This window comes from Hyposmocoma kahamanoa, unplaced genomic scaffold (genome assembly GCF_003589595.1).
Source record: "Hyposmocoma kahamanoa isolate Upper Pololo Valley unplaced genomic scaffold, ASM358959v1 232, whole genome shotgun sequence".
Lineage (NCBI taxonomy): Eukaryota > Metazoa > Arthropoda > Insecta > Lepidoptera > Cosmopterigidae > Hyposmocoma > Hyposmocoma kahamanoa.
Genome location: NW_020653750.1, coordinates 7,419,155 through 7,444,100, shown reverse-complemented (window position 1 = coordinate 7,444,100; position 24,946 = coordinate 7,419,155). Strand labels below are relative to the sequence as shown.

Below are 24,946 nucleotides of genomic sequence, written 5' to 3'. Positions count from 1 at the left end.
ATTGCATATAATTTTTGTTACTTTTATTTTATTAATTTCATTACTAATTTTTAATTTATTTACCACCATGAGATTAACAACGCGCGCACCTATTCATAGTCCCGCACTAGGGAAACCCTGTTTCGCAGGTGCCATGGACACACACGTAAACAACCACAAATTACACCCAAACTCTCGAAAGAAAAAAATCCGAGACCTCTGCGTGGTAGCCCAGCATGGTAACCATTCAGTTACAAAGGCAGTTATTCAATTGTTTTTGTAATTTCACAACAACTCCACTAGTTTTGTTATAATTCCTTCCTCCTTCGTTCTGGCTGGATTTGAACCAACGTCTTTCAGAAAACCGTGCCAGAAACTCGATCATTTTCAAACTAGTGTTCACTACCAATTACTGATGAAGTCTTCTATTATTTTATCGTGCAATATTATTTAATATTCGAGTATTGTATCGTGATATATTAACTTGAATATTTAAATAACAAAACTTGCCACGGAAATTAGGTAGTGAACACTAGTCCGAGAATGACCGAAATAAGCTCATATTTCATAGCGTCTGGCATGGTTTGCTGGAAGACGTTGGATCGAATCCAGACGGATCGAAGGAATTTTTTCTTAGTGTTCGATGTTTCTAATAATTTAATTAATTTATTTTTGTTGAATTTATATAATTGTTTTTGTCAATGTACGATGTATGTGTGCTTATTAACTTTTGTATTTTGTATGTAATATTCTGAAATAAATAAACCACATGTGATCGTGCGTCAAAAGCGCTGTTATCACATTAAAGCCATTAAAATAATACGAACTACACGAAACATATTATGTACTTCTATGAGAAATTATATAACTCTTTTTCTAACATAAATAAAATATAATTTGGGTGTGGAATCTTTAAACCCCTATCTCTTGAAAAAGTGTCATTTTGCAGATGTGGCCATAAGGCCTTAAGCATAAGCACCAAGGGTTTGAGTTTTAACCAAATTTAAAAAAAGTAGGTTCTTAATTCGACTGTATTTTTTTTGTGTGACGCGATTACTCCGGCATTTGTGAACAGATTTTGAGATTCTTTTTTGTTGGAAAAAGGGTACCTCAGCATTGGTCTTATTTAAATTTGAAGAAAATATTCCACCTCTAAGGGTGGAAAACTAGAGGTTTATCCGGTTCCGCGCACTTTCTGGTAACCGATTGCAAAAAAACTTGGCAAATAGATGTAATTCCACAAACTTTTGAGGTCGGCTTTTGTTATAAAAAAATTATAATTCTTGCGATACCAAACAAAGAGACAAACAAACCGTGTGCCTTGTGATAAGCAATACGCCTGTCCATAACGGTTGTAGTGCCGTTCAGTGCTTTAAATCGCAAAGATCTGAAGAGCACCGCCATTGCGTCGGTCATCCTGAGACACAAGTTGGGAAGTCCAATGCACCTGTAATTTCACTACCATCCTTACTTACCCTTCAAAATCGGAATGCAGTAATGGTCACATTACTGCTTGGCGGCAGAAATAACTTTCCTGTACGAACTCTTTCTTATGGTCTTTGAAGTCTGAGATGATAACGAAGATGAAATTCTTCTTACGTAAGCTGAGACACATCTTCCCTTCCACGGCGCCCATCACCCTGAGATATAAGTTAACAAGTCCCGTAATTTCACCAGCACCTTTACCCTTCAAAACGGGAAATAGGCGGGAGAAACAGATTGGATGGCAGTACTTCCTTCGACGAACTCTTTTATACTTTTCATTTCATACCTACTCATCACATATACTATTAATAATCTACTACAATTAACACTAAGGCGTTTCTTACACAGCGATGCATGTCGCACTGATACGCGGCATTTTAGCTTTCGCATTGCATTGTTTATAGAGTCAATTATGGTAGCATACACAGCAGCTCCATAAAAGAGTCGCGCGTCATTAAGCCGTGTGTGATGTGTGACTTCAAAGAAACTAATGGGAGTGTAATCACCTGGTCACGAACTGGAGAGTTTTTATACCTATTGTAATGATAACTTCGAGGACACTATTCTGAACACCCGGACAAATCGTTTAGGAAGCATCCATTCATACATGGGTTAACCGACCATCGACCTTTATACCTTTTGCAGTGTTTACACGCTTAGCGGCCGTGAAATAAAATAAATACAATTTAATACGCATATAGGTATGTATATTATGCGGCGTAACCATTTTGCATCTAGTTATAAATCCCCTTAGATTCCCATCGGAATAGGCAGAAGGTATCTATCGCCACTTAGCACGCTCCTTACAAACCTCTCTTGCTTCACTTACATTCATCAATCTTTTCCTTCATGCCCTTTTATTCTTCTCAGCCTTTTTAAGAACTATGTTTTTTGTGGCCGTCCTCTCCCAATGATTCCTTCTACGTTAGCTCTATATATTTCTTTCGATAATCTACATTCATTCATCCGCTCCATGTGCCCAAACCACCTCAGCACCCCTTTTCTATTTTTGTCACTACATCGTCTTTCAAACCGCATTTTTCACGGATCACTGCATTTTTCACTTTGTCACACAGACGCACACCACATATTCTGCTTCTTTTTCTTCTTCTAATCTCATGCTTCTTTTGCCACACCCAACACTCACTCTCATACATTAGCGTTGGAACCAACATAGCATTATGCACCGCCATTCTTGCTTTTTCAGATATAGACTGGCTGCATGTCATTCCCTTTATGGCCCCATTCACCGAATTTTCCATTTTTACTCTTCTTTCAATATCTTTCTTGCATTTATTTACCATCCCTTATAAAAATGCATCTCAGTTACACAAACTCTTTTACTTGTTCAACTTTCTTTTCATCAATTTCAATTACGCATTCTGAAGTACTATTATTTCTTTAAAAACCCATTACTTTATTTTTATTTTATAAATCCATATAGGGAAAATAAACTTTTAATATCCATTTAGTACATTTCCTACACTTTTCGTTAACCGATTTCAATAAAACTTGGCAAATAGATGTAATTCCAGGTAAAAATAGATCGTAACACACTTTCTCTAAACTGTACGTCCAGTTATAAAGATAACTATGATGAAAGCAAACTAGATCAAAACAGTCACAAGTGAAGTAAATACTTGAAATATCACGAGTATATTAAGACGTTCGACGTTTTCCAAACAAGATAAAATTTTACACACGACGTTTATTTAAACAGCCTAATTGAAGCTTTATTATCTACCACACAACGCAGAAAATATAATTTTAAATCTTTATTCTAAAGTAGAGATACGTATAGTACTTAAAAATGATATTTCCCTTTGTTCTAGAATTCATTATAATGGCGATAAATTGAAGAATTTAAGGTGTTGCCATTGTCTGGACTACAATGAGTTATTGTGACAGAAAGTCGTTATCGGTTTAAATTGCAAATGATTGAATAGGCTATACTTAAAGAACAATTTACTTTAAAATACAAGTATTGTCTCTTACAACATTAATATCATACACGAAACCTATAATTTTTAAGGAAATGAATATTTGACTTTAAAAAAATGCATAACGAAGTTCTGAATCGTACAATGTATACAAATGTTCTACGCTAAAACTTTTTATAAAGGTACGTACTACTACAGTACTACTACTACTAAACTTACAGGCTACATTACAAACTACTAACGTTCGTCAATTTTCTTATATGGTAATTTTCATATTCACTTCCATGTTTATTAACTGAAGCAATTCAACATTTTTTATGTAAGGGTATTACATACCTTATGTACTTACCAAAAACAAAAATCACTTTTATCGTCATTCTATTTAGGTTATTGTCGGTGTAGACTGCTCCATTCCTCACGGTTCATAGCCAGCTCCTTGACTTATTTATAGCTGCTCACTTTGCTGTTCTTCTTAACTTGTTCACTGTACGCCATTCTTCGTCTTTTTCACATTCACAAAATCACATTTATATAATTGTATAAATTAATATAGAAACCATACCACCATACCATACCATACACCTAAAGAAGTCACATTTAGACGAAAACAATAGGTAATAAAGGTACACAAACAGTTTTTTTAGTGAAGCAGTGAATAGAGTCAGTAGTGGACAATATTCCGATTCTTTTTGTTATTAGAGCCGAGTGAAATTAAGTATAAAAAGAATTTGCTACCCACGTTTTATCAGTATATGTTTAAACAAATATAATTTTTCTCAATTTTGTTATTCTGCCCCCGTTGTATAATAATAACTAATGCATTTGCATTTCGTAACTTTCTATATTGGCCCCTAAAGTTTTATTGTCAATTATATTCCGACTCTTTTTGTTATTAGAGGCAAATTAAATTAGGTACAAAAAGCAGATGCTACCCACGTTGTATCTGTACATGTCTAAACAATTATATATTTTGTTATTCTATTATTCTGCCCTCCTTGTCATAATTAATGCCTTTTCATTTCGGTAACTTTCGAGATATTGGTTCTTAAAGTTTTATCGTCACTTAAAAAAAATTCTAATTACGCTGATATTGCTAGATATTAAAGAAACTGATTATAGGGGTTGTAATATTATGTTAATAATTCAAGTTTGCTAAAAATGTCGATTACGTTAGTTATCTTAAGGAAGGCAATATTTTGGACAAGTAAATAATGTACAGTTTACGTCGGTTTAAATCTCTTTTTATCTACGTCTAACGTAAACTACCTACGTCCATCAACGTCCTCATTTTAGATTGTGTGCAAATGTGAACAATCTATCATTTAAAAACAATAGTTGGTTGTCCAAAGTCCATCCCAAGATAGACAAAATAAAACTATAGATAAAAGTGGTCAGCCGTTACGGCTTAGTTGTTACATGACTAAGTCTCGATAATGCCACCCTTCTTCTTTTTTTAAATGGGGACATAACCATCGAAATAATCCATGATTCCGCCAACGTCAAGTTAAGAAAGGCACACGCTTATTATTTAGAATTTGACCGGTTAACGATACGACCCTAACCTTCTTTCTCAAATATACTGTATTATTATGTAACCATCTATTAAGTTTTTTCCTATGTTAATGTATTTTTAATTTCTTTACAGGTCTCAATCGTCAATACGCTTTTGATTAAAAAAAACACTGCAATGTTATCAACGACATGGCGTCGAAGAATATCGAAATGTAAGTATTGTATTTGTAAAAAAAACTATTGCGTAGGATATTAGAATGATAACGTACCCTCACAAATACACTTTGACAATAGTTTTAAGTTTTCTTTCTCTAAAATACCTATCAAATTCCAATCAATTATGTATTGGTCATGTTGGTCAACAATTTATTGCCATTTTTTGGGTAATTTTAAAACTCCATTTTTTGGAAAGACCGAAACAAGTGACAATCAGAAGAGGCTTTATCGGGCGAATACGCTAAGAGGTAACACATCCCAACCTAACTATGTAATAGTTTGTGGCGGCTCTGTAAGGATTTGTGTGGTTTGCATTATCATGATGAAATACGACACTCAGTTTTGAATATTTTTATTTTTATAAAAAAACTGTTCAATTAATTCTCTCCATTCTCTCTAGTACCACATTTCAAATGCTTCTAACCTTTCCTTGTTTCTCTATTTCCATGTCTCACTGCCGTACAATACGATACTCCAAATGTACAATTTTATCAGTAGTTTGCAGGAGAAGCTTTTTAAAGACAATAGAGAATCGCAATGTATGAACATTTGATATGAAACGACGGATTTCTTAGAAGCATTATGGAACTAAATATTGAAGGGAAAAGATGCAGGAAAAGACCTAGTTATTTAGATCAAATAAGGGAAAATATGTCGTATCAGAATTAATGTTAGGCCGCTGAACAGGGGATGGTTGTCTATTATTTTACCGACGAGAGCCAAGTTCTTAAGAAGAAAAAACTCATTAAAATGCCAGATTTGAGATCAGCAGAGTATAAACTAATTGGCAACAGTTTAGTTTCCTTGTAATACACGTGCAGCGTTAGTGCTGCCATTTTTAAATAAATATATATTATAAAAATTAACATGTAGATTAGCCAGCAACTACTAACTAACTATCCACTATACATCTTCTCTTTCAGTCTTTAGTCTTTTATCATTATGTAGTTCCGTGACAATAAAAACTTTGTTATGTGATCTTAACACGTCTGGCAGACGCCTAGCAAACGAAGTGACTGAGACTGAGTGCATCTAGCTGATCTAAGCAAGAAGTTTTCTAACAATTGAGTGAGCTAAATAAATAGAACGTATTTTGCCATGACAGTTAGACGCACGCGGTCGCTGCGCGGCGGCAGCGCGGACTCCGCTCGACTCGAGCCCGCGGGGTGAGCTCGATAAAATTCGTGTCGCTCAAAATGCGCTCAGGGGGTTGGTGAAGTTGCAGTGTCCCTCAGTTATTTAGGATTTAAAGGTCGGCACTGTAACTGTTATGGACAAGCGTATCGCTTGCCACGAGGCCATTTGATATCATAAAAAAATAAAAAAAAACAACGTATTATTAATACTACTGAGCATTATAATGTCTTCAAATAATCTCTTACTAAGAATTTATGTTCACATCAATGAGTCAGTAAAACGAAAGTACCTAAATTATTACAATGATTGCAGTGTTTTGCAATTCCTTTTAAGACTCCAGTTACAGCACAAAAAGTGATTGCGTAACAAGTTACGAAATGAGCTAGATTCACTGCCGGGTCTCGATATTTTTGCTATCTAGAGCAAAACTAAAATAGAAAAATCAAACATCGCTTAGGAGCAAACTTCCATAAATATGTATAATATAAGTTTTCTTAAGGCGAAATGATATCGTGGTTGCGTAGGCTTTGAAGTGTGTGAGGCAAATGCGGGGAAATGCATTGCACGACCTTTAAATATTTGCCTTTTAGAAATAAGATAGTATCTCTCACTGTAAAATAAGCTCATAGTCCTCTGACGTATTTATTACGGAATACGAAAAAAAATCATTGAAATATTTATCTTTAATGACAATTGACCGAAATTAATTTTTTCGTAACAACAACAAGTTAAATTTTTAGTTTATAATGTCGAAAAACCGAAGTGGTCGAAATACGTCAGATCTCTCAATTCACCTTAAATAAAATATTTGCCAAAATGGATGCTATCTTTTTTGTACAACATCGTACAATTCCAATCATCATAATCGACCTATTATACATCCCACTGCCGGGAGCGGGTCCTTTTTTACGATACCTTGTGACGAGACCATGACGGAACGAACAAGTCGTGTGTCTGGTGTTAAGTGACACGCCTGTTCATTGCAGTTGCAGTACTACTTAAAGCTATAACTCGTAAAGATCTGAGATATACTGCCACTGCGCCTGTCACCATGCGACATAAGTTAGCAAGTTCCATGTACCTGTAATTTCACCAGCACCCTTTCCCTTCGAAACTGGAACAGCGTAATACGTGAGCATCATTAATACTTGGCGCCAGAAATAGGTAAGGTGGCAGTAATTCCCTGGACGAACACTTTCACAAGGAACTCTACAGCTGCTACGTAATTTATCTAAAATGTATATCGTACAGTATACTTGTTCTATTTAGTTCAGTTGATATAAAAAATAATTGATATATTATAAAGTACCTACTGAATACAGAGGCTTTCCTGTAAAATTTCGAGGTAAGTCTATGCTTTTTCCCTATCGTGAAAATTTTTAGGAATCGCATTTTCACACCGCATAGTAATCAGTGTATATCCTCATTTTTACTATATATTTTGTCCAAAGTCAAATTCAACACTTTCACTGTTATGCGCAATCAACCAAAGCCATTTGAGCTTCTATACTCTTAATAATTGAGGAACAACCATTGTCTCACCTGACAATCACCGCTCTCGCAAATTCCAATTGATCCCTTCAAAAACATATTTTCAATTTCAGTATGTACTTACTCATTAATGCATACATTATGTTTGTTTAAAGGAAAAATATCATATATCGGCGGTGTTTTGTAGAAAGAACGAAAGCAACATCTCAAAAAAATTGTAAAGGGAATATATTTTACTTTATTAGGATTGTTGAAAATATTTAGTCCTGTTTTAATACCAAAGTTGAATTTTAAAACAAAACGTGAATATTTTAAGACCGTCGTTAAAACCTAAAACATGTTCCCCTGACTTTTTTTTCGAATAGTCGCTTTTGCCCTTTCTCCAAAACACTGACAATATATATTCTCTGTCTGAGCTGAATTCGGGATTTCTTTTCAATAGCTTTCCGAGGACATTTATGTCTCGTCAAATTACAAAGTCTTACAAGTTTGTTATCTGATAAATTCATTTTGGTGTTTGAAATTTTCTTTAACACCTTCCTTAGTCCGACCCCTACTTAATATAAAGGCAAGCTGAAGTCTTCTAAAATAATATTTTTACATAACTTAACGCATTAAAATTATATATATATATAAATAGCGCTTTGCATCACCTTTTCTGATGCGTACGACAAAAAAATAGCCAGCTCTCTGTGTTTTCCAAAGCTACAATTTAAGACTATATTCAAGGATAAAGTAAATACGAATTTACTAGACAGTCGGGGAATATCGTCGACATAGCTTAACATCAATGAGATTGTAATATGAAGATAAGGGGCGTTTAAACGAAAAGCACTTAAAAAAACTTTGCTTTATATTAAAAGCACACAATTATGGTTATAATTTTAAGTTGTAGGTTAGTGTTACACAGTTGAATACTCAGCAATTTTATTTTTTACAAGCTGCCTAAGTGTCAAGTCCCACCATTTATATTTTCCAAACAAATGTACAATAATATTGTTTTAAATCAAAATAAAACTCATGTTTTACAAATAAACTTGCTTACTGAAAATTTTTCGTGGCCTACTTTCGCTTTTCGCTGTCAACACAATGTTGCAAGCTTTTCTTGTTACAAAGTCTATGAGCATTCTAAACGATTTTTCTAAGCTTCAAACTAAAAACCATTTGCAAAAAGATTTTTATAAACGCCCTATTTTAAATAAGTATAACGTTTTAACGATAAAAAATTTATAAGCAGTTTTTTTCATCTCTAGGGACTTGTTATAAAATTTGTCTAAATTCTCGTACCATAATATCAGTTTTGGGTTTACTGTTATGATAGTAAACCCAAAACCGAGATGGGTTTACTATTCTGAGATATTTGGAATTAAAGATATTCCAGTTTAATGTTTTGGAGGTTAGGTTTTACGTAATTTAATAAAAAATATTGTGTGTATTATTAGATCAAAATAAACAATAGAAGCCTTACACAGAGTTAATGGAAGCTGAATGGTGCAGTGGCTTTGTCACGTGACGAAAGTATTTTTTATAAGGTATGGTCAAAAGGCACGAAGTTAAGCCATAACAAAAAAAACCTCGAGTATGTACTTACCACGTCCCAGTAATTCGAACACAAAAAATAATTTTTTTGTGAAATATGCCATCTATCCCTGACATTGTGAACTTTTTGTCACTTTTATTACTTTCTCGCTGGCATATTTGAAGACGGATTTATCTACTTTATTTTTTGTAATATAGCAGTTCATCTGTCATCGCAAATCTGCCGAATCAGTCCATTTGATATTACGTAAACTAAATTAATATGGACCTACGAGTATCGTATACGTACGTATTGAAAACCTCTTTTTGTCGGTTACATGTCGCTCAAAGTTAAGAAACTAAGAAACTGACAATTGAAGATATTAGGCCGGTTACATACGAATTAGTCATTTGAGTTTTGTAGCAGTAGAGCTTGTCGTGTGAAAGAGTTCGTCCAGGTAAGTACTACCTTACCTATTTCTGCCGCCAAGCAGTAAAGCGAGCATTATTGCGTTCCGGTTTTGAAGGCTCTCAGATCTTCGTGTCTTAAAGCCTTGCTTACCATCAGGTGCACGACTTGTTCGTCCCGTCACTTGACATCATAAAAAAAATTTATTTTAAATATGATTTTATTTTCAGACTTAGACAGGCCTTTAGTATAATTTGGGAAGCTTAATGAATTTATTGTATTCAGATTTGTAATTATGATATTTGAAGATGCTAAAGAACTCTTTTAACAGTAATTTCGCCATTGTCCTTCAAATGAACTTGTTTTCGGTACTTTTTTATTATTTTCTTAATCTACCATCGCCTTCTACGGTTTACATACACGCTTACATAAAGAACATTGCGTAATTTTGTTCATTAAACACATTGCCTTAGCACATTTTGATCGCGTCTTGTTCATTTATAATTAGCACCCTGTCTATTCTTAAGCTACGCTAAAGCGAGAGTCATGGACAAAGTCAAAACACAACTCCAAAACTGAATTAGATACTTAAGTTAAACTTAACCGAGTTCTAAGCGAACATTTTGCTTGATCGTTGACTAGAGAAATCTTAATTGGTCTGGGAGTTGCCTGTGTAACTTTCGTTTCGATTCTGTTTGAAGGTCCAATACTGCTAATATTGATCTTCAAGTTAGTACATTTAGAGTAACAATAAATGTATCAACCTTCAAATATATCGCCTGCTTTTCTTATGAGATTCAATTTATTAAGTTTAATATTTAACATAATATTAAAAGGTGTATCGCTATTTCAGAATCCCTTAAGAGTCTACACAACCTCAAATGGCTTTGGTTGATTCCGCATAACAGCGAAAGTGTTGAATTAATTACTTTGGAAAAAATATATAGTAAAACTGAGGATATACACTGATTACTATGCGGTGTGAAAACACGATTCTTACAAATTTTCACGATAGAAAAAAACACAAACTTATTTCGAAATTTCACAAGAAAACCGCTGTATTTAATAAGTACTTTACATATACCAATGATTTTTTTTTATATCAACTGAACTAAATAGAACACGTATGGTATAAGATATGCATTTTTCGAATCACTTTAATTTGAGGAAGGTGGGATAATTAACTTAATGAAAAAATATTCAACACCAGCGCAGCTATTTTGCACGATCTAACCTTCACTGGGTTCGCGGAGTAGCAAATTAATTTACTTCCATTTTTATTAACATGGACTTCCGCAAAGTAACGCCTGAATTTGTTAATGGCTTTAGTTTCGTTTGTAAAAAAATTAATTATAAAATAAAACCAGTGTTCCTGTCGCTCAACTCAAGCAAAATGATTAGTATAATTGTATTAAGTAGTACGGGAAAAGTATCGACTGTTAATAACAATATATTTTTAGAAATTTATTCATTTGATAGGACATCAATGGCATAATAAAGTCATATATGATCATATGTCAAAAACCGCTTTTACCGCATGAAACTCATAAAAATTATACGAACTACATGAAAAGTTATCGACTAATTTAGTTTGTAGAATCTTCAAGAGCTCTCATGCCAAAAAAGTTTTGACGTTGGCTCCGCCCAAATTTGTGAAACAAATTTATGCCTGAAGTTCGCGTGACATGCGACAGGAGATGTTGAATTTTGCGCATTAAAAGTACCAAATTCGTTTTAGCGGAATAACTCTAAAACTAAAGGGATTAAAAAAAATCCATAGTGACAGTTGTCGATCATACATACATATAATTAATTATCTAATTTTTGTCCTAATAACCTGTAGCATTTCGAGGATAAATCGAAAAAATGTGTCAATTAGAGGTCATTTCGTGATTTTTATCTATCGAGGAAACTTTATTGTTTTATGTTTCTGATTAATGTCTATGCTTGAATATATCGTGTAGTCATTCATACAATATTTTATTTTTAACTTTAAAGTGGATATACCCCTCTAAAATCAAATCGAAGATTAGGAATTATTCCTCTGCTCCCTCTTAAGCCTCTCTCCCAACAAGCTGTCATTTTGCAAATGTGATTTTAATATAGCAAGCCTACGAATTGTAAACTATGCGTTATAATTCAACAGAAAGCTAGTGTTTGTGAAAAACTCGTGTCCAGGAGTCTACATTTATTTACTTTTATAAACTCGACTCATTTTGCACGGCTCGGTGGCCTAAAACACTCACGACTCCGAGTCGAGTCAAGCGAGAATTATCGGATCACGGACTCGACTCTAAACAGAACTTGAGTCGTAAACCTAACTCCAAAACTCGCCTCGAAGCGATTTCTACTCTACAAAGTCTTGGGTATGATAAACAAGGTGAAATGTCACTGAACACTACCACTGCCCAAGAATTAAATAAGAAAAAAACCCAATTATGGTGATTTAAAAAAGAAGAAGATAGTAATACTTAATTATACCATAGTAGTTATACTACAGTTTAACACAACACACCACAACACCGCTCAGTAGGTACTTACTCTAGACTCGAGCTCGACTCGGTAGATAATTAGACTCGAGCCTAACTTCGACATTATAAAATGTCGAAGTGGAGTCTATTCGGAAACTCGATAGGCTCGTAGTACATCGAACAGTAGGTAAATGTCAGTCTTTATGAGTCTTGTGAATTAGACTTGAGTCTTAAAATGTAGACTGCCAGACTACGGTTTTATACAGCACTACAAAAATATGATTTTTGTAAAATATGCTCATAAACTTTTAAGTTGTGCAAGTTTGTGTGTTAATTAAAGGCTTCCCTGATATTATACATTTTATATACCTGCTATTTATATACAATAATTTTGTCCGCTCAGTGTTCCTAATTCCTCAGCGGTATGTCCTCGGTATCATGGGTCTCCTGGCCGTCTGCAACGCCTACACGATGCGAGTCTGCCTCAACTTGGCTGTCACACAGATGGTCAACAACACCAAGACAGAATCGGAACATCATGATCCCAATGCTTGTCCTGATGATAATTTAATTGTTTCCAATGGAACTGTTAGTTTGAAACCGGTAAGATATTTTTGTTAAATTTTTAGACGTACCTATGCATACCACATACTACAAATATAGAAGATTTACTCCTTAAAAATGCAACTTAAATTGCATCTTAGAGCGCATAGAAAAAAGTCTATGTTAAACTAAACTATAAGAGCGGTTACGCGATGCAAGCGCGTGACAGCATGCATGTCGATGCACTCGTCTATATATCCCAAGTGTAGCGATGCAATCGCTCGTTTGTATCGATGCAATTGCTCGTTTGTATCGATGCTGTCGCGCGTTTGTATCGATACAATCGCCTATAAATCGCAAGTGTAGCGATGCAGTCTGGAGTTTTACGAACGCGCGTTTGCGTCGCTGCTAAAAGTCGTCTTTTGTAACCACTCTGAGGGTCACGCAGTCACGCACACAATAATTTTCAGTGCGTCAATTCTACGTTGTATGTACGTAATGTTTCGAAACGGGCTGCGGTGTATTGCAAAGTACTGTGTATACGTACAAAAGTACGGCTATTGAGCGGGATTCCCTGCCTGCTGACTTGTTCTCTGAACGCTGTAATTTGGGCCTTTTCAAAACAAGGCATAGGCATTATAGGTGTAGATGCTCCATAGTCGGCCTCATTATCACTTTGCATTAAGTGGAGGTAAAATGCGCGTTTATTTTATTAAAAAAAGTTGTAGGCGACTTCAGTGATTCTAGCATGAGTTTACAGACCATTGGCGATTCATTAGCGACCGCGTAAAAGAGAGACAGAGAGGTTGAGTATCATACAACATTCTGTACTATCTGTTCACTCCATTTTACGCGATTTGAACAGACTTTTCTTGATATCCTCTTTAAGACGCCAGTGTCCATTGAGATCCACGATTTTAGGCAGTGATTGCCGAGGCGGTTTTGTCCGAAGGACACGTGTTTCAACCTTTCATATTATTATTATATTTCATTAAAATAATCCCTTTACAACGAATTTAAAAAAAAATTAGGAGGTTCTCAAATCGACTGTATTTTTTTTTGTGTACGTTACGCGATTATTTGTGAACCGATTTTGATCTTTTTTAGTTGGAAAGAGGGCACACCTCAGTATTGGTCCCATTTAAATTTGAACCCTTAGGGATGGCAAACTAGGGGATGAATCTAGTTTCACGCACTTGCCGGTAACAGATTTCAACACAACTTGCGAATTTGATGTAATTCCACGAACTTTTGAGGTCTTTTTTTTATATGAAAAGGTTAAAAAGGTTACAGTTATAACCTTTACACAAAGTTAGGAAAGGAGATTAGGGTGTAAAGAGACACAAAAACTGAATATTACACTATTATACTATATAAACTGAATATTAGACTATTAAACTGAAGATGTACACAATTTTGTTTGAATTGTAATTTCTTTTAATCTATTTTAGCAAAATCAGTTTTTTGATCAAGCGTTAAAATTAAATTAAACTTGACCAACTTCTGCTGTCCCATTTTTTTTCGTCCCACACAATGAAATGATCCGTCATAAAACTAAGTCGATCAGTATGCACAAAAAAAATTTTGATCAATTTTATTAATTTTTATGGGCAACACACACTTGCCCAAAAAATCGACAACACCAAAATTGTTTTCACAAAAAGAGACTTAATGTTTACTAAGATAGTTTCCTAGTATCTTCTATGGTTTCGGAATTCCCCATACTGTCCGATTAAAAGAAATACTGTATATAAATACTGAAAATATTGCAATTAATTGGCTCAATTTTAAGCAAATGCCATTTGCAACCTTTTGTCAAATTTTATCCATGTAATATACAAAGGCTCACAACTTCATGGTCATGAATTCGTAGAGCTACTCCAAAACTTAGTACATTCTCTTCGAATAAATATTCATGAACTAATCGCCATGTTACTCCAACTGTTGTAAATTTTAGAAGTTTCATTATGTTTGACAACAAATTTTAAATGGTGGTTGTCTAATCTCAAAATTAGCTTTTAGTAACATTTCGGAGTAATTTATAAATATTTCTCAATTTGTATTGCATTAGACAGGTAACAATACTAATTAATTAGGTTTTCTTTCTCATTAGAAATCTGCGCTCAAAAGCCTTTTTTCCACGCTAGCATGGAAAAGGCTTTTGAAATTCGAACTTGACGATAGATTGTGGTGCACCAAATTTTTTATTTCGATTTAATAAACGCGATTAGTCGTACATTATTTATGTAATATAAAACCGTTGTTATATTTTATAAGAATTATTGTTGACATTAAATTGACAACGATAACTAATGTTGTTAATTAAAACTGAATTGTTATAGTCCAACTGTTCAACAACTTTCATCTATATGATTTTCATTTTTCTCTATTTTCATTTTTCTCGCTATAGTGAGGTGAAGAGTTGTGTGTTTCGCCCGGCAGCAAAGTTGTTTTGCGTCTCGTGTCATGAAACCCTCGCTACGCTCAGGATTCTGCTTTTGAATTTCAATCTTAACAGCCTTCGCTTGCTCAGGTTTCAATACAAGCACTCGCGTTAAACAACAACTTTGCAGCCTTGCATAACAAATGTCAATAACAAACTATTCATTAGTAGGTTACATTGACTTACAATTATGGACGTCGGGTCCGCGCTAAAAAGTGTCCGAACTTATAGGGCGTTAAAATCGTATACAGACCGTGATTCACGCTTTAGTCTTCGTTTGTTCGACTGACAGCGAAACAAGCAAAATTAGACAGTACTGCGATGACATTACAATTTAAATTCAACGTTTTAGCTTTTTCATATTCCTTTACATGTCACTACGTTTAAATAGGTTGACTTGGGACATTTTTTTCGTGGTTTTTGTATTAGACCCGTCGTCCATTTATTTGTAAGTCAATGGTAGGTTACTTAAAATTTATAAGAAATCTGTGTTCAATTCGGCGTAGATTAAATCTTATCTTTTTCAGCATGCAATATTCGATTGGGATGAAGCAACCCAAGGTCTAATTCTCAGTGGTTTCTATTATGGATACGCCATCACTCACGTACCAGGAGGTTACTTAGCAGAACGTTATGGTGGCAAATGGACTTTGGGCATTGGTCTATTGAGCACAGCCTTATTTACCCTACTAACTCCTGTTGTGGTTAAAGCTGGTGGGGCAGTATGGTTATTTATTTTGAGAGTTTTGCAAGGAATGGGTGAGGTGAGTGAAGTTTTTAAGATATACTCTTAGTGATCATCATCATCAATCCATTTGTATGTCCCACTGCTGGGTACGGGTCTCCTCTCAGGCAAGGATTTAGGTCATAGTCCGCCACGCTGGCCCAATGCGGGTTGGGAACTTCACACATTTCCTAAGGATTGTTGTATTGTTGAGGTCAGTTCAGGTTAAGGTCTCTACTTGAGAGGCAGTAGTTCACTGCTATTACAATAGTGTTGTAACTCAAAATATGTGAAATTCAAGATTCTGGCATTATTGTGAGTAAAATTTGATTCTCTACACGTCTACAAAACTGTCTTTAGAATATTTTAAGAAACAACTGAATCTACTTAACTCAAAATGAGACACGCTTTATGTGAGCTAGTTCTGGCCAAAATAGTCCTTATACAAAAATATAAAATTATTTTTTTTCTTTTATTTTTATATATATTTGGCAAGTAGGAAATTGTTTGTAATAAACTATAACCTATCTAGTATTTTAATTATCTTTCACGGGAAACGAGTAATTCGTTTTTCGTTGATTCTGAGAAAATACACTTTTTCAGTTAATACACTATTGTATTAACCGTGCGATATGTAAAAAAACCTTTAAAAACTAACATACTATGACATATATAATAATTCGCACCCCTCATGGTAGAATGGCAGAAGATTCTTTTCAACAGGAAAAATATTAACGTGTTCCTCGCAAACACGCTACACCAATGTACAATTCACACCCCTCATGGAAGAAAGGCATAAGTGGAGTTACGTCAAAAACGATTATTGCTCCATTAGACACAAAAAAATATAACCCACAACCTGTCCAATTCTTGTGACTCTATCGACTTCGCTTCTATCTATCGCTTTGTCTTTATATTTCAGGGTCCTACGATGCCTGCTTTGATGATCGTTCTAGCAAGGTGGACACCTCCACATGAGAGATCTCGACAAGGAGCAGTGGTGTTTGGAGGAGCACAAATAGGAAATATCTTCGGATCTTTCATGTCTGGTTTTCTTATGGCAGGCGATGGCGATTGGGCTAATGTTTTCTACTTCTTTGGATGCTTTGGTATCTTGTGGTTTGTTTTCTGGGTAAGTATAGAAAATTAATTTTACAGTTTACCCAATTTTTATGAAAGTATGTCATTCACCTCGCTCAGTCTGGAAATCTACAATTATATATTTATCTAATAAGAAAAAACTATTAGCGAGTATATTCCGTACTAAAGGCAAGTTTGTGAATGTATTGAATTATATTTTTTTGCATTTAGTAATCTGCCCATTTTAAAAACTTTGCAGTGTTAAGTCTACACTTAAATATAACGTATACCTTTCCAGAGTATACTCTGCTTCAGCACACCGAAGACGCACCCCTACATTTCGGATGAAGAATTGAAGTACCTCAATGAACACGTCACCAGTGCAGAAACGTCTAATGTTAGAGACCCGGTGCCTTGGAGGGCAATCGTCAGGTCCATTCCTGTTTGGGCGCTATTATTTGCGGCTGTATGCTTTTTTTTAATTGGTATTCAGACGGTCCATCTGTTACATCGCAAATGCGTTTCTGGCAGTGGAACATAAGATCTTAAGTCCCTTGTAGATTTGGTAGCTTTGGCTCTGCCTACCTTGTAATTATTCTGTGCAGAATCTACCGTTACTTTTATGATATAAAGTGTCGGGATAAGCAAGTCATGTGCCTGGTGATAAGCCTTAAATCTGTCTGTAAGAGCTGTAAAATCGCAAATATGAAGGGCACTGGCACTGCGCCTGTCACCCTACGACATAAGTTGACAAACAGCTATGCTCACATTACTGCTTGGCAGTAGAAATAGGTAAGATGTCAGTAATTCTCTGAACAAATTCTTTTACAAGAATACTCTATTGCTTCTAAAAAATGAACCGAAAATTGCAAGCACAGAAAAATTCTGACACAAGTTTACAACTCTACGGCATCTCTGTTTCCCAAAAACATAGGCATTGTACATATAAATGGGAACTGTCGTTAGTCACACATAACGTTGCTTAACATCAGGTAAGGTTGTGACCAAACGTGCTTCCATTTACACAAAAAAAATATTATCCAGTCGCCGCTTTACCGTTGTAGCGATATAAACATGACATGACATAATTAGCATTGTCACATAGAAAATACAAAACAGGGACGGTAAACGAAAGGCCAAAGTATTGGAATTGGGAGCTGTTTTTCTACGTTTTCAGCGTTTTTCTGACACTTTTTGTTTAAAACGTAGTTTCCTAGTCCACAAAGAAACTTGCTTATATATTACAAAAGTTTCAAACAACTAGGCAATACGTCAAAGTGTGAGTTTCGAAAGGAATACTAATCTGAGCTCAAGTTTCACGAAACTTTTAGTGGGAGTTGTTGAAATGGTACTCGAATGTTGACATTGCTAGAAGAGGAAATATCGGATATCAGTAGAGAGCTAAAAGAGTATAGTACGCATTAGTACCCTGGAAATTGTTGTTACCGTCATTTTTAATTTCTGTAATATGTTGCAAAGATAAACTATTTCATTATTTATTTATTAGTTAAGTACTTAACCTAGAAAACATACCAAAGCTCGTTAAGATTGTATTCATTTTAATTCCGGGTATTCTTTTATATTATAATAGACAAATTATAAAGACGACGTGTATGTCAAAAAAAATTTATACCAAAACCAGGTATTTGTTGTAACCAAGAACGGGTCTTAGGTATATTTTTTTTTAAATGCAACGATGAACTTACGAAATAGTTTCGGAATATTATTATGAATGTAATTATAATGCAGACAATAATGTAACTGTCTCACTGTTGTTCCCTTTGCTTTTTTACTATGAAAATAAGTTTTGGATTTAAAATCAAAACAAATAATTATGTTCCAGGCGGTTTTTGTACTACCGTAAAATGACTTGCTGAATATGAATATTTACGTTAAATTTATATTGAATCGATATTCAATTAGAATTTGTGAAATTACTTCACTAGTTTGTTATAATTATTAATACAAAGATTGAACACTTAGACAAATATTCCTTCGATCCGGCCGGATTCGAACCGACGTCTTCTAACAAACCGTGCCAGACGCTATGTTCGGTCTTTGTATTAATAATTACGAATATTTACAGGCACACGGAATTTGTCAACTTACATCTTAAGATGACGAGCGTAGTGACAATGCCTCTCAGATATTTGTCATTTAAAGCTGTGAGTGGCACAGCAACTGTTGTAGACAGGCGTGTAGCTTACCATCAGGTGCACTACTCGTTCGTGCCGTCACTTGATATTATAAAAAAAAAACTATTTCGTTCTCTATTCTTCACTTCTTTATAATTAAAAAGAAAGCACTTTATGATATAATATTTCATTTTTAATTTCAGGTTGGTCACGACTGGGGTTATTACACAATGGTCACTGATCTTCCTAAATACATGACAGATGTCCTAAAGTTCAACATCGCCACCACAGGCACCCTCACCGCCATACCTTACCTTGCCATGTGGATCAGTTCCTTTATTTTCGGCTGGGTTTGTGATTTGTGCGTGAAGAAAAATTGGCACAGTATTAGAACGGGCAGGATAATCCATACCACTATTGGTAAATTACTTTTTGATTAATTTTATTATACGTCATTATGAATATATGAAGAAAGTGCTGTTTTTAACCGACCTCAAAAAAGGAGGAGGTTTTCAATTCGACTGTATGTTTTTTTTTTGTATGTTACGCGATTACTTTAGTGAACCGATTTGGATGATGCTTATTTTCTTGAAAAATATCCCCTAGTTTTCCTCTAAGGATGGAAAACTAGGGTACGAATGAGTTTTGAGGTCGGTTTTTTTAGTACTCTGTACTGAGATTATTGAAATAAGTGGGTGGGTGAATGAATGAACGAACGAATTAATTAAGTATATTTTTTCCCTGAAATATGCCAAAAAGTAACAGACTTCATATGCCAAGACAAATCTCATACAAATTTTTCGGCCATACACAGTTTAGAGACTAAACAACGGAAGCAATTCTAATAATGTTATGAGAGTTATTAATAGTAAGCTATTTAGATGTTGTAAAGATGTAAATAATACAATGAATAAATAAATTTTTTGGTGAGATAAGTAGTCAAATTAGTTGAGCTTTATATATAAAGAAGTCTTTAATGAAGTAGAAACATGCTTACTTGCTCTACACAAATAGATGACATTAGCTCACCTTAACATTACTCTGGCACACTACAGCTCACTTTGGCTTGTTCCCGGATGCATAAAGGTCACGTTAGAAACTTTGGAGCATGTTTATGTCATTGTAGGGCGTATATTGTTACTAAATACCTTCCTTACAGTATTGCATTTCTAGTAACAGTGTAGCGTAGTGACATGAATCTAAATTAGTAGCAGTAGAGCTCCTTGTGAAAGAGTTCGTCTAGGGATGCATTGCCACGTTAACTGTTTCTGCCGTCAAGCAGTAATGTCAGCATTACGGGTTCTGGTTTTGAAGGGTAAGCGTGCTGGTGAAATTACAGGCACATGGGACTTGTCAATTTATGTGACAGGCGCAGTGGCAGTGCCCCTCAGATCGTTGCTATTTAAAGCTCTGAGTGGCACTGCAACTGTTATGGCGTATAACTTACCATCGGCCCACGAATTGTTCGTCCCGTCACTTAATATTATAAAAAAAAATGCAGTATCCTATTTTCGTTTGTTTTACATATCCCATTATTTGTTTTAGCGGCGACTGGCCCTGCCATCTGTATAATTTTGGCGTCATACTCGGGTTGCAACCGCTTTGCAGCTGTCGCCTATTTCATTGTCTCTATGGCTCTCATGGGAGGCTTCTACAGCGGAATGAAGGTGATATATTATTTACGTTCTATATTAATTTATGGTGATCTCAACATAGGTAAAGGTATCTTGTAACAGAGTTTAAAAGGAATTTAATTCTTGTGCCAAATAAATATGTATATTTTTCCTGTACTTTTGGAATACGTATTAAATTACTAAAACCAACAACTGAATGCTTTAGAATGTACAAAATGTAATTACACGTTTCAAGCCTAAGCAAATTTGCTTTCAGTTTTGTATGAAAAACGTATTTTTCTAGAGACCTTATGGTCATATACAAAGTAATATTATAAATGCGAATGTAACTTTATCTATTACATTTTCACGTGAAGCGTTGAACTAATAAATGAATTTTGGTACAGAGCTAGATGGAACCTAGGAGAAGGACATAGGACTTTTATCTCAAAAATAAATTCTAAAGAGTGTAAGATAGGGAATGAAAGTTTGCATTGAGGCCTAATAAAACTATAGAAATTAGTATAGAAGTCGCGGGCACTAGCTAGAATGTATATATAAATTTGAATGCGATATTTTCATTAGAATGTACACTACGCGTTTACATGATCATAGGAATAGTATTAATTGTCTGCATCTGAATCACATAATATATTATGTATAGCTTGATGTACACGGGGCCTTAGGAGATTAACGATGTAAGTGACTAAAAAGAAAAATTTTGTCGACTCAGTACACATGTTTGTTTTAATCACGGGTATTGCACTGTACAAACACTGTTTCCTTTGTGGAGCAAGGTTTAGTCTTATGTGTAGAATGATCATTTTAGTGCATTTAGCAAACGTCATTACAAATTATTGTCATTAATTTCGAAGACAGTAATTACGTTGAGGCCAAAACCATGATTTCAATTGAATATGAATACCAAAGGTGTCGCATTTTGTTGATAAGGTATTAATGTTCTTTAGTTATTTACGTAACTTGCCAAGTCTGGTAAATTACCTACAATTAACCAGCGACATTAATCTTTTTCCAGGTGAACGCTCTAGACTTAGCGCCAAACTACGCAGGCTCACTAACGGCAATGATCAACGGCACTTCTACAATATCTGGTATCATCACGCCCTACCTCATCGGATTATTAACGCCTGATGTAAGTTTACGAGCAAACATTAACAAGTTTAATGTTTCTATTAATATTCGAGTAGGTGCTTGACAAACTCAGGAAAATTCCGTTGCATCTGAATTTATTAAATTTGCTTTAATAACATCTTCAATCGAGTTTTTAAAAAAATATTTACGTCATAATTTTGGGCCCTTTCAAGGTTCCACGGTCACGGCTGACTGCCGTGTACCGTGTACGTACAATCGACCATGATCATGGAAACTATAAAAGGCCCGAAAAAATAGTTTCATTTCCTATGTGTATTGATCGCGAAAATCTAAAAACAATGTTTAACACTTCTTATTTCTCTTGTTTCAGTCAACATTAGTTCAATGGCGGGTAGCATTCTGGGTATGTTTTGCCGTGCTGGTAGGTACGAATGTAATTTACATCTTCTGGGCTGACGGTAAACAGCAATGGTGGGATGACGTCAGGCAACACGGGTATCCGGCGAGCTGGAAACACGGTCCGTTAAAGATGGCTCAACAGGATAAAGAAAAGAACAAGAAAGCAGAAGCTGAAGGCACTGTTTTGTAGTTACTCTTGAAATTGGTTGGTTTGTTATAATTTTGTTGTAATGTTGTTGACAGTTTTTCTGTTTGAAATATTCCAATTTTGTTTATCAAAAATTAGCACGTTTACTGTACAGAGTCAACATCACGTCAAGCTTGATACTTATGATTTAAATTGAATTCTATGCCGGTTGAGGTAAGTACGGTTCAAGCTATCTAGCTTGAAGCTCTTTTGATTGTGTTGTAAGCTAATGGTTAAGTGCTTAGAGTGGTTACACACGGCGAGTTTCTGCAGTGCGTCTGTAAGGATTCAATTGCGACGCACTCACTAATCGTCTCCCTTTACACACACGCGCGATTTAAGCATACTATCGCGATACTATCGCGATGCAAATATGCCTCTGTGGCCGAACGGTTTTTTTTTAAATAAAATATCAAGTGACGGGACGAACAAGTCGTGGCATTGCCCCTGCGCCCGTCACCCTAAGACATAAGTTGACTAGTCCCATGTGCCTGTAATCTCACCAGCACCCTTCTTGCCCTTCACAAGCGGAACGCGGTAATGTTATCATCACTGCTTGGCGGCAGAAATAGGTAGGGTGGCAGTACATACTTCCCTGGACGAACTCTTTCACAAGGAGCTCTACTGCTCCTTAAATATGTTTACCATGCTGGTCTGCCACAAAGTCTCAGATTCGATTCGGCCGGGAGAAATATTTGTATTACCTATATTTACTTCTCTCGTGAGTTTGAGTGTAATTTATGGTTGTCCGTGTCACCCGCGACACAGGGTATTCTTAGTGCGATGTTATGAGTGTGTGCCATGTGAAAAAAAAACATGTAAAAAACGCGATGCACGTTTTTAATGATTCAACTTATGCGACGTTATCGATGCAATCGCGCGTCTGTAATGACGCAACCGCCAATGAATCGCAAGTGTCGCGATGCAATCGCGCGTTTGGTCGCTGCTAAAACTCACCCCGTGTGTAAACGCTCTTAGGTTGCGAAAGTGTACTATAAAAATTCATTTTACTAAAAACATTAGAATTAGGTTACCTATATATAAAAAAACACTTGCTGTGTACAAATTTAATTTAATGAAAAGGAATAGTCGTTATGTGAACGCACATAAATACTATAAATTAACTATTAGTTTTTAAACAAATACCTACTTAGTTATTAAGTAAAATTTAAGAAGTTGTGCCATTGAACCAGTCATTTTCAGCATCAATTAAATTGTTCTGAAGATTAAAAGTCCACAACTGAATTTCAAAATCTGTTACAAAAATCGAATGGGTAATACAGGGTAATCATTAATATCAAATGGCGATTATTAGGCGACGTTCTGTTATTAAAGTCTTTCTTGTGAAGTTATTGTCTCAAGTAAACTCACAATTATTAGTTTGTGCATAACTTTCCAATCTTTCCAGGGTAGTACTTTGTTATCATTGTATACAATACACTTAATTCATATGAAACTGTAATTAGTTACCTATCTATACGAAACCTATCAATGATGTGATATGATATGTAAGTGCGGGCAAATAAAAAAAAAATATGTTCGAGTTCGTTTTGACTATAGTATTTAGTTTTGAAAAATAGTGCAAGTAGATATACAATTATAATATATTTGTTGTGAAAAATAAAGATTGACAATGAGATTTTATATAATTTTTTATTTAAAACTTATTACAAAATACTTAAATAAGTATTGACTGAAATGGTTACATTATGAACAATGACGTCAAAATTAAAGATTCATATCATAACTCCTTTCTAGAGCATGTATTTTCTCCTTCTTAGGTTTGGCGCCCGCTGAAAGTTCGGTAGAGGACTCTTATACGACGAAAGGAAATACACCTTACTAGGGATACCGAGCCGGCCGCCTCCGGAATGCCTCAGCTACCTTGGGGATGCTTCGGCAGACTTCGGGACGCCGAGTGCGTCTATGCGGATATGCAGGGTGAGAGGAGGCACGCTCGGCAAGACTGATCTGAAGGGAGACCTGGCGCGAGCATGATGTCTCGACGGAATGCTTCGGCATGCCTAAGGATGCTTAATTATGCCGTCAGCATGCGCTTGCGTGTAGGGACGCCGATGGATCCCCGGTCGAGCCGTCCTGTCTGTGGGCGCCATGCCTTATGATATGGGGTCCTTCAAACGAGGCGTGAAGAGGCATCTTGTAGGCATGCAAGGTGGAGGTGGTCATAGCAGTGGTTGTATCAACACAGCTTTCTTTCTGCTGTCCTTCACGTCTGGATTCCACTTTCTATTTAACATCTGCTGGAGTAATCGAGTTTCCGGATATCGACGACTATCTTAAAGCGTTTTTTGTGTGAAATTAGTCGCAAGTACCTATTCCTGTCACTCTAATTTGAACTATAGTAGGAATCTTAACATCTTCTTGCGGTCGCCGAGACTTTCTGAAAGTGACCTTGTAGCTCCGAGGTATTCAGCCAAACGGATCTGTACAAGAATATATATAATACACTGTATATCTTAGGTTTCCGCGATTGTTACATATCGTAACTAATTTTTGGGATCCTTAGACGCGGTTTACCGCGTATAATTCT

The 24,946-nt window shown here is 35.4% G+C and overlaps 1 protein-coding gene across 2 annotated transcripts in view; it reads left to right on the top strand.

Annotated features, from left to right (window-relative positions):
- Nucleotides 1–22,894, top strand: part of LOC113228460 (putative inorganic phosphate cotransporter) — a 50,727-nt gene extending 27,833 nt beyond the window's left edge. For both annotated transcript variants that reach the window (XM_026461774.1, XM_026461773.1), the window contains exons 2-10: nucleotides 5,050–5,128; nucleotides 12,562–12,761; nucleotides 15,672–15,908; nucleotides 16,791–17,000; nucleotides 17,247–17,414; nucleotides 19,287–19,503; nucleotides 20,629–20,750; nucleotides 21,733–21,849; nucleotides 22,180–22,894. In XM_026461774.1, the coding sequence (XP_026317559.1) occupies nucleotides 5,092–5,128; nucleotides 12,562–12,761; nucleotides 15,672–15,908; nucleotides 16,791–17,000; nucleotides 17,247–17,414; nucleotides 19,287–19,503; nucleotides 20,629–20,750; nucleotides 21,733–21,849; nucleotides 22,180–22,398 (1,527 nt within the window). In that variant the 5' untranslated portion in view covers nucleotides 5,050–5,091 and the 3' untranslated portion in view covers nucleotides 22,399–22,894. The remainder of the gene's footprint in view (nucleotides 1–5,049; nucleotides 5,129–12,561; nucleotides 12,762–15,671; nucleotides 15,909–16,790; nucleotides 17,001–17,246; nucleotides 17,415–19,286; nucleotides 19,504–20,628; nucleotides 20,751–21,732; nucleotides 21,850–22,179) is intronic.
- The last annotated feature ends 2,052 nt before the right edge of the window (nucleotides 22,895–24,946 follow it).